Source organism: Oxyura jamaicensis, chromosome 19 (genome assembly GCF_011077185.1).
Source record: "Oxyura jamaicensis isolate SHBP4307 breed ruddy duck chromosome 19, BPBGC_Ojam_1.0, whole genome shotgun sequence".
Taxonomy (NCBI): Eukaryota; Metazoa; Chordata; class Aves; order Anseriformes; family Anatidae; genus Oxyura; species Oxyura jamaicensis.
The window spans coordinates 4,740,177-4,749,920 of record NC_048911.1 but is presented as its reverse complement, the minus strand read 5'-3'; the positions used below and the strand labels follow the sequence as shown (position 1 = coordinate 4,749,920).

The following is a 9,744-nucleotide window of genomic DNA, read 5'->3' as shown; positions in this document are numbered from 1 at the left end:
GGGGGAAAAAGAGGAAAAGAGGGAAAAGGGGAAAAAGAGGGAAAAGAGAGGGTGAAGAAAGAAAAGGGGGGGAAGAAAAAGGGGGGAAGGGGGAAAAAAGGGGAGTAAAGGGGGAAAAAAGGGGGGAAAAGGGAAAAAAAATAGGGGGAAAGGAAAAAAAGGGAAAAAGGGAAAGAAAAAGGGGGAAAAGGGGAAAAAAGGAAAGAAAGGGAAAGAAGAAAAAAATGAAAGAAATAAAGAAAAAAAGGGGGGGAAATGGGGAAAAAAGGAAAAAGGCCAAATCCAGGCGAAACCCGGGGTCTGGGCATCGCCCCCACCCCTGCCTGCAGCCCCGCCCCGCCCCCAGCACACAGGCCCCGCCCACCCCCTCCAGGCCCCGCCCCCTCGCCCGCCCCGCGCGCTGATTGGCTCCCCGCGGCGCCGGTCCGCACATGGGCTCGGGCCGCCGGGGCCGCGGGTTCGGGTCCGCCCGGGGCCGGCGCTCGGCATGGCGCTGCGCAGCGCGCTGTCCGTGCGCATCGTGGAGGGCAGGGACCTGCCCGCCAAGGACATGTGAGTGCCCCCCGGGCCGGGGGGGAGGCTTCGGGGGAAGGCACCGGGGAGCTGCCGTGCTGCTTTGCCCCCGTAATGGATTTGGGGTGCAGCCCGGTGATTTGGGGGGTCCCTCCCGGGTGGCTGGGGGGAGCCCCCCGTGGTTTGGGTGCTCGCCCGGAATGGCTTTGGGACCGCCCCGGCAGTGTCTGTGCTTTGGGGGTTCCCCCCTGGGTGGCTTTGGGGTGCTCTTGCCTTTAGGGTTTCCCTCAGGGTGGCTTTGGTGCGACGCCCCCAGCAGCGCCTGTGCTTTAGGGACCCCCTCTGGGGGGGCTCTGGGGTGCCCCCAGCAATTCGTAGTGCTTTGGTGCCCCCCCTGCTCTCGGGACACCCCTGGGATGTCTTTGAGGTTCCCTCCCAGGAGCACCCAGCACCAGGGGGGGTGTCCCTAGTGCGGTGCTTTAAAGCAGCCCCTATACTTTGGGGCTGGGGGCAGCTCCCCCTGTGCTGTCACGGGGCAGGGCTGCCCCGGCCGTACACCCCCACCTGCAGCTGGGTCCTTCGCAGGGACCCCGGTACGGCCGTCACCCAGCAGGAGCTGCCCCCATCCCTCTGTCCCCGCTTATCTCCCAGCACCCGGTCCGGGGGCTCCGCCGGTGTCCCCATCGGGTCGGGTTTTCCCTCCTTGGCAGCCCCCCAAGGGCTGTCCACGCGTCCCAGCATCGCCACGGGGCAGGACGTGGGGACAGCACAGGGGGACCCCAGCCGCGGCGCCCACCGGATGCCATCAAGGAGCACGCTGAAGCCTGGCAGGGTCGGGGCTGCTGGAAAACCAGCAAAAAATCCCTACAGCCGTCATGGAAAAAGAGGATAAACAAGGAAAGAAACATGACTTTCTTTTTCTTCTTGCCCCCTTTTTTTTTAAACCCCATGTGTCAAGGCCTGATTCCTATTTTTTTAAATCCCTTGGTGTCACTCCCTGCTGGGAACCCGAACCGGCGAGGGGAGGCTCAGCTTTTTGGGAGGACGTTTTGCGGGAGGGATGACGCCGCCATGAGCGGAGGTTTCCAGATGTGAGCGGAGGTTTCCAGACCCGTGAGCACAAGGCTCAGGGCAGGGGGAGAGGCTGCCCTGGGAGGGAAACCCGGGCGCAGACCCGGCACGTTCACCTGCCGCTGCCTGACCTTGGCCACGTCTCACCGCTGCCGTCCCCTCCCCTGCTCCTGCCGGTGATTTATGGCATCCCGTTCCTCTGCCCTGTTGCACGCAGCCTTTGGGATTTCCCTAAGGAAATCCGGGATGTCACCGGCAGCCCCGGGGCATGGTTGCGGGTCACAAACGCCCCCGGGCTTCCCTCCCCGTGGGTGCAGCACAGCGAGAACCCGGGCAGCCTGACATTTCTGCCCGTGACCACTCCGGAGGCTGTGAAAACAAAAGCCTCGAGGTCTCTGCCGCGCTGCTGGCAGCTGGAACCCTGCTCAATGCAATAAATTTCCTCTGAGCTCCTGCTGCGAGCACCTTGCGCTCTCCCCGGGGGAAAAAACCTGCTTCTGGCAGGGCAGGCAGGTCTGCACCGGTGGGGTTCTCCTCTTAAATCCGACGGAGGAGCCCTTCCTTACTGCAGACACGGTGGTCGGCAGCAGGATTTGGCTGCTGCTGCTGTGGTTGGTGCCCCCCCCGGTGCCCTGTTGCTCCCAGGAGCCCGCAGCCCCGTTCTCACAGCAGCAGCGGGGTTTCGGTGGGCTTCACCCCAGCCCGGCGCCGCTGCGATGCAAAGTTTCGCCGGTCGCTGTTCCTGTGGGTTTCCCCCCCTCTTCCCAGAGCAGAAACGCTGCTGTTTGTTTCTGTTCCTCATGCAAGCGCCCGCCCAGAGCGTGGTTTTGGCAGCGGGGCCCCGGGCAGCCACGAAGCCGTGGAGCTGCCCATAAAGAGGCAGGAAGCCTGCTGCAGCTCCTGCCCTCCGGCACGTCGCCGGCTGCACCGCCTGGGAGCCAGCCCGGGAAAGCACCTCCAGCCCTGGGGGGGCTCCTGAGCCCCCCCCAGCTGAGCCCTGCAAAATCTCCCCTCCTGCATCTTCGGTGCAGGAAAGCAAGGAAAATTGCCTGCTTTATGGTTTTTTTTCCCCCGCTTCCCCAAGGGCTGGGCGAAGCCGGTGAATTTTTAATTGCCGTCACAGCGCTCGGGCTCTGCGCTCGCCGTGTGAGCGGGGCCGGGCGGACGGAGCCAGCTGCGTGGGCGGCAGCAGGATGCCCAGCACCCGCTGAGAGCCTGCAAAATCGCCTTCCCTGACATTTCACCGGTGCTGGTGGCGACGCTGCAAAGACGACGTAATCCGGGGCTGGCCGGGGCGTTCGGCTGCGTGACCCTGCCTGGGCTGCGGGGCCCCCAGGGGGCTTTGCTCAGGGGGTTTATCCCCAGCCCTTGCAGGCTCTGAAGCAGCAGATTTCGGCAGACCTGGGTTTTAGTCCCCTTTGCTGGTGGCTGGGACCAACCAGGAGCAAGCGATGCGCAAACCCAGGTGCTCAGAGCATCCCCGTGTCGGGGATGGTGCTTTGCTCACATGCAAATCCCCCAGCACTGCTCTGGGGCTGCGGGTTGGGCGCTGCGGCGCTGATGCTGCCCGTGCTGGGAGCTCCCCAGAATTCAGGGCTTGCAGGAAAACTGCACCGTGCCCCTACAGCCACCAGCAGCTGGAACACGCTCCGTGTTGTTCGGCAGAGCTCAGCTGGGCAGATGGTGGCTCTCCGTCTGTGTACTCGCTGCCCGCTTAATGGTTTGCATAAGGCAGGGAACGCGGCAGTAGTTTCGGGTTAATGGTGCTTGATCCCCTGGCTTCATTTACAACCTGTCCGGGGGGTGGCTGCGGCTGGGAGCGGGCAGAGCGCGGCTCTTAGCAACCTGCGTGACACCGGGGGTGCCCCGGGAGGGGACGCCACAGGATGGGGACACCGGCACGGTGCCCGGGGCGTGCAGCCCGCAGAAACGGAGCGCGGGGACAAGGTCCCCTGGGTGCTGAAAGGGAGATGGCGAAGGCAGATTTGAGCTGTTTGCTCTCGCTTGTTTGTTTTGTTTTCTGGCTGCCTGTCAGTCTCCAGAGCAAAGCCATGTTCCGCGGGGACGGCCACGTGTCTAAGCTGTGCGGCCACTGATGCTGGTGGCAGCGCCACGTGGCCGTGTGGGTCCTCCCGGACCCCTTTGGTCCCCCAGCAGCTGCATCCCAAACCCTTTTAATCCCCTAGCAGCCGTGGTTGATGATATCAATCCCACCCGGACCCATGCGGTCCCCCAGCAGTCGTTTTGAAGCGCTCGGGGCAGGCAGGGCCCACGGAAGCCCCCAGACGCTGGCTGAGCAGAAGCCTTGCCACCTTCTTGGCCAGCACACGGGTCCTGGTGGCTCCTCCGCCTCCGGCCCCATCCGTGCCTGCAGATGAGTCACCCCCTTGCTGAGGAGCTTGGCCCGGCTGGAAAGCGGTGATTTTTTGGCAGCGGCACGCGGGAGCGGTGACTCGGGCCATCCTCGGGGGGGATGCAGGCTCAGGGCATCGTGGTGGCCACAAACACCCTGCGGTGGCCGTGGCACGCGCTGCGTCACCGCGGGGTGTCCCCGGGGATGTCTGGGCTCTGGGTCCATCTCGGGGCTGGAGGATGCTGTCGTGGCTCCTGCTGTGTGCCAAAGAGGGCTGCAAACACTCGCTTTGGGGAAAGGGTGGGATTTGTTTATTATTCACCTTCCTGTCTGGAAGAGAAGCTGCCTTCGGCTGCCAGCAGGACGCCGGGGTCAGGGCTGCGGAGCCGGGCTCGCCGCGTGCCTGCAGCCGCGGGACCGGCGGCGCTGACGGGGCCGTGCCGTTGCCTTCCAGCACGGGGAGCAGCGACCCGTACTGCATCGTGAAGATCGACAATGAGCCCATCGTCAGGTGAGCGGATCCGGCCCCTCTGCCCTCTCCCCGTGCCCACCTGGGTCCACAGAACAGCCGAGCTGATTTGTTCCTTATCGCTCTCTGCTTTGGGCTGAGCCCCTCCTCGAGACATGGACCACGATGCCCAGTAGTGCATGGCCAACCCCTACCCCGTAAGCCACCCCACTGTGGGTGCTGCACCCCAGCCAGGTGTCACCAAAAGCTCGTGGGGCTCTGTCCCCGCCATCACCGGTGCCATCTGCCCCGCAGGACTGCCACGGTGTGGAAGACGCTGTCGCCGTTCTGGGGGGAGGAGTACGAGGTGCACCTGCAGCCCACCTTTCACAATGTCTCCATCTATGTCATGGATGAGGATGCGCTCAGGTACGGGCAGGTGGCTCCTGGGACATCGCAGGGTCTGGGCTGGGAAACTGGAGCTTAGCGCTTGTGGCTGCCTGCAGGGGACAGGCAGTCTGCTCAACCCTGTAGCAGACACCAGAGAATCCACACCTAGCCACGCAGGTGTGGGTTTTGGGACACAAACAGGCAAAGCATCAAGGCTGGGAGGGGATGGTGCTGGACGTGGTGGCCTGAGCCCGAGGTTATTTTCCAGCTGGCAGCGAGCAGTGGCTGAGGTGCGCCGTGGGGACAGAGGCACCGTGGGGACCTCAGCCCGGAGACCCCCGGGCGCCTCATCCCCCGTCCCTCCGTGCCACCCCCCCAACACCTCCCTGCTTGTGTTTTGCAGCCGCGACGACGTTATCGGGAAGGTCTGCATCACCCGCGCCATGCTGGCAGAGCACCCCAAGGGTAGGGGACGGGGGGCTGTCCCCAGCCCTGCAGCCAGCCGGTCCCAGGCGCGTCCCCAGGTCCCCCCGTGACAGTGCCCGCTGTCCCCGCAGGATACAGCGGCTGGGTGAGCCTCAGCGAGGTGGACCCCAACGAGGAGGTGCAGGGGGAAATCCACCTCCGCGTGGAGCTCCTGGAGGGCGAGGGTGGCCGGCGGCTGCGCTGCACCGTGCTGGAGGCCAGGTGAGGAGGGGACGGGGATGGGGACGGGGATGGGGATGTCCCGCTCGCAGGGTGGCAGGAGGCTGGGTTGGGCAGCTCCTTGCCTGCTGCTCTCCGGTGTCTGGTGAGTCCTGGCTGCTCCGTGACTCGGTTTCCCCATTGTGCCTGAGACAGGGGAGCCAAGGAGGGGAGCAGGAGTGCACGTTGGTATTCTGGGGGTTAACTGGAACGTCCCTTCTCTTCTCCGCAGGGATTTGGCCAAGAAGGACCGGAACGGTGCCTCTGACCCCTTCGTCCGTGTGCGCTACAACGGCAAGACACAGGAGAGCACTGTGAGTCCAGCTCCAGCTTATCCCATCCCACAGCCTGTGGCAGCGCGGGGAAAATCCTCGTCCGGGAGCCCTCGGTGTCCCCAGAGGGATCGAATCCACGTGGCAAAGGGGCGAAGCCGTTGCCTTTGCAGGTGGTGAAGAAATCCTGCTACCCGCGCTGGAATGAATCCTTCGAGTTCGAGCTGCCCGAGCCCGCTGGGGAGAAGCTGTGCGTGGAGGTGTGGGACTGGGACCTCGTCAGCAAGAACGACTTCTTGGGCAAGGTGAGCCCCAAAAAGCACCACCACCCGGCCCTGTCCCCCCCCCCCCTCCAGCTGGGGGGGAAGGCACGGGCATTTCCCGAACCTTCCCTTCGCACCCAGGTGGTGTTCAGCGTGCAGGGGCTGCGGGCGGCCGGGCGGGAGGAGGGCTGGTTCAGGCTGCAGCCCGACAGGTCCAAGCCGAGGGAGGACGGGTGAGTCTTGGCACCGGGGCGCGCCGGAGGGACAAGCAAGGGGGGACGTGGTGGGGACGTGTGCGCCGTGTCCCTGCAGGCGCCGAGGCAGCCTGGGCTCGCTGCAGCTGCAGGTGAGGCTGCGGGACGAGACGGTGCTGCCCTCGCACTGCTACCAGCCCCTGGTCCAGCTCCTCTGCCAGGAGGTGAAGTCGGGGCGCCAGGTGAGGGGTCCGGGAAGGGGATGGGGGCACCCATGACCCTCACCAAGGCTGGGTGTGCGTCTCCCTCAGGCCAACACGTCCTCGTGTCTCTCCCCTCCAGGACGGCCGGGTACACCTGGTCAGCCTCCTAGATGAAACCACCACGGCCGAGTGCCGGCAGGAGGTCGCCGTCAACTTGGTGAAACTCTTCCTGGGCCAAGGGCTGGCGAAGGAGTTCCTGGACCTGCTCTTTGAGCTGGAGCTGGCCAAGCCCTGTAAGGCTGGGGTGGGGAGCAGTGCTGGGGGCTCCCAGCCTTCTCTTGGGGCTGCAAAATCTCTGGAATCTTGTGTGGTGATTCTAGGGGGGGGGGGGGGAGAGCTGAGGTTCAGCCGTTGTGCTGTGCTGTGGGTGGGAACCTGCGGGGTTCATCCCCAGGAACTTGCTGGCCAGTGTTGGCTGTAGTTGGTGGAGGAGCAGAAGGTTTGAGGTTGGGAAACCCCTGCGACTGCAGTGAGAACGGGCAGGGAGTGGAGGGCAGAGCCCCTGGGAACACCCCCATGGCTGCAGCTTCCTGGGGGGTGACCCGGGGCTGTCCCCACAGACCCTCTCCCCTTTCACAGGCGAGCCCAACACTTTGTTTCGGAGCAACTCCCTGGCCTCAAAATCGATGGAGTCCTTCCTCAAGGTGCCACGCTGTCCCCAAACCCCCAGGGAGCTTCAGCCCAAACCCTGCTCATGCCAGGTCACCAAGGGGGAGCTCTGGTGGGGCTCCCTGGGGCCAGGAGTTGAAGAAAATCCCCTGGGTGGCCCTGAGGATGGGGGGGTCGGGTGCCAAGTACAGAGCTGTGGTCCCCCGGCAGGTGACAGGGATGCAGTACCTGCATGCGGTTCTGGGGCCCGTCATCACCCGTGTATTCGAGGAGAAGAAGTACGTGGAGCTGGACCCCAGCAAGGTGGAGATCAAAGACGTTGGGTAAGGGGCACAGGGGGGATGGTGGTGGGATGGGGCTGCCCCCGGTGTGGGGCTGATGGGCTCCGATGGTGCCCGCAGGTGCTCGGGGCTGCACCGGGTGCAGACAGAGAGCGAGGTGATGGAGCAGGGCCGCCAGCATCTCCAGTCCTACCTCGGAGAGCTGCTGGACACCATCAGCAAGTCAGCCCCCACCTGCCCCCCCGTCATCCGCGCCGCTTTCCGGCAGCTCTTCCAGCGTGTCGGGGAGCGCTTTCCAGAGCACCAGGTCAGGCTTGGCGCGGGGACCCTGGGCAAAGCCTGCGGTGGGGGTGGAGGGCCATGGAGGTTGGTGTCACACCGTGCCATGAAGGTGGAAGTCTCTCTGGGGGGTCAAGAAGGGACATTGCCAAAAGGCAGGGTGCCCTGGGGCCGTTCCAGTCTGCTTGGTGGGGTCTGCTCCTGCGTATGGAGCAGGGCCCTTGGGGAGGTCCCCAGGGAGCAGAGCACCCCAGCCCTGGGGCGAGGAGCAGTGCCTTCATCAATAGACGTGGTGCCTGGGGACGTCCCACATTGGGATGGACCCTCACACATCTTGGTGGCCACAGCACGCCAAGTTCGTGGCCGTCACCAGCTTCCTCTGCCTCCGCTTCTTCTCGCCGGCCATCATGACCCCCAAGCTCTTCCACCTGCGGGAAACGCACGCCGACGCGCGCACCAGCCGCACGCTGCTGCTCCTGGCCAAGGTGGGACAGGGGACGGCAGGGGATGGATGGCACTGGGGGCGATGTCATGGCGGTGGTGCCACCGTCCCCACGGTCTGCAGGCCATCCAGATGGTGGGCAACATGGAGCCGGCAGCGGGAAGGGCCAAGGAGGCCTGGCTGGCACCGCTGCAGCCCGCCCTGCAGCACGGTACCACCCAGATGAAGGCCTTCATCACCTGGCTGGTGGGGACGGAGGAGGAGGACGGTGGCGAGGGGAGGCTGCGGAGCCTCCCTGCGGCCGTGGTGAAGGAGGGGCTGCTCTTTGTCCACAAGACACGGGGCAAGGGGCCGCTGCTGTCCTGTGCTGCCAAGAAGCTCCACTTCTGCCTCACCGGGGAGGCCCTCAGCTTTGCCAAGAGCCCTGGGGCAGAGGTAAGGGCGGGCACAGGAGGAGGTGGAACCCCACCATGACTGGGGTGGCACTGAGCACCGTGTCCCCCCCTCTGGCAGAGGATCGGCTCCATCGCCCTGGCCGACATCCGTGCGGCCGAGAAGGTGGAGGAGAAGAGCTTCGGGAGCTGCCACGTCATGCAGGTTGTCTACGTGGATGAGAATGGGCAGCAGGAGACGGCGTACCTGCAGTGCAAGGTGGGATGGGACTGGGATGGGGATGGGGGTGTCAGCCACCCGGGACACCCCATCTCCACCCCGTCCCCTGCGGCAGTGCGTCAACGAGCTGAACCAGTGGCTGTCCGCCCTGCGCAAGGTGTGCAGCAACAACCCCCAGATGCTCTGCGCCTACCACCCCGGTGTCTTCAGGGGGGACAAGTGGACCTGCTGCCACCAGAAGGACAGGGCGGGTATGGGGGGTGGCCAGGATGCGGTGTGGGGGCGTTGGTGGGGTGCCTGCCTCCCCCCAAAACCCATCACCAGCCTTCTGTCCCCCAGGGCTGGGGTGCGACCGGACACGGCACGGTGTCACCCTGCAGGACTGGAGTGACCCCCTGGATCCCGACGCAGAGGCACAGCGCCTCTTCCAGCACCTCCACGGCCTCCAGCAGCCCCTCAGGTGAGCCCCACGTGGGGGGGACACCAGGGAGGACAACCCCCTGTGTGTCCCCTGCCTCACAAAGGCTCTGTCTCCCCTGAACCCTTCTCCCCAGGGAAAAGTACTGGGAGTTGGTGAAGATGGAGGACCCCCAGAAAGGCCCCCAGGTCTGCGGTGAAGGTAGTGATGAAGGGGACACTTGGGGAAACAGAGGGAGGAACCCCCAGCTCCCCGTCCCCATCAGGGATGCTCTGTTTGGGGCATGCTCCTGCGTGTTTTGGGGGAAGTCTAGTATCACTGCCCTCTGGTCCCCCCCACAGGTGCCCCAGTGCCCCCGGGGCTGAGCCAGCTCTTTGAGGTGCTGCAAGACCTGGAGGGCTGCCACCGCCTGCTGTCCCCCAGTCTCCCCGCATCTCCTACCCTGCTGGAGCTGCAGACGTGAGGGGTGTGGGCAGGGAGACCTCTGTCTTGGGTGGTGGCAATAAAGGCACTTTGTTCCCTGCACCCCTGTCCTTCTTTGGGGACACTGCTGGCCAGAGGGACAGGCACTGGTAGTGCTGTGGCTGCACTGGCTGGAACTATTTCATGTCAGTGCTGCTCAAGTACTGGCTTCCTCCTGGCCATGGCTCTG

At 64.8% G+C, this 9,744-nt stretch overlaps 1 protein-coding gene across 2 annotated transcripts; it reads left to right on the top strand.

The window, feature by feature from the left end:
* The first annotated feature begins 411 nt into the window (after positions 1–411).
* On the top strand, positions 412–9,617 carry LOC118176206 (ras GTPase-activating protein 4-like). 2 transcript variants are annotated; one of them, XM_035343043.1, is made up of 20 exons: positions 412–552; positions 4,392–4,448; positions 4,701–4,814; positions 5,179–5,240; positions 5,333–5,462; positions 5,692–5,773; positions 5,905–6,036; positions 6,136–6,227; positions 6,307–6,430; positions 6,531–6,684; positions 7,031–7,095; positions 7,271–7,383; positions 7,462–7,648; positions 7,968–8,105; positions 8,186–8,497; positions 8,576–8,713; positions 8,790–8,925; positions 9,014–9,134; positions 9,229–9,293; positions 9,434–9,617. In XM_035343043.1, exons 1-20 carry the CDS (start codon positions 488–490, stop codon positions 9,553–9,555), a joined length of 2,409 nt encoding a protein of 802 aa, XP_035198934.1. In that variant the 5' UTR covers positions 412–487; the 3' UTR covers positions 9,556–9,617. The 2 variants fall into 2 exon arrangements, with proteins under 2 accessions (XP_035198934.1, XP_035198933.1); XM_035343042.1 differs by having other exon boundaries at positions 9,431–9,617.
* Positions 9,618–9,744: the final 127 nt, after the last annotated feature.

Coding starts and splice junctions, on each gene's coding strand:
- LOC118176206 (XM_035343042.1), top strand. CDS start 488: ATGGCGCTGCGCAGCGCGCTGTCCGTGCGCATCGTGGAGGGCAGGGAC. Junction 5,463..5,691: donor TGCACCGTGCTGGAGGCCAG/GTGAGGAGGGGA, acceptor TCTTCTCCGCAG/GGATTTGGCCAAGAAGGACC. Junction 8,714..8,789: donor CGGCGTACCTGCAGTGCAAG/GTGGGATGGGAC, acceptor CCCCTGCGGCAG/TGCGTCAACGAGCTGAACCA.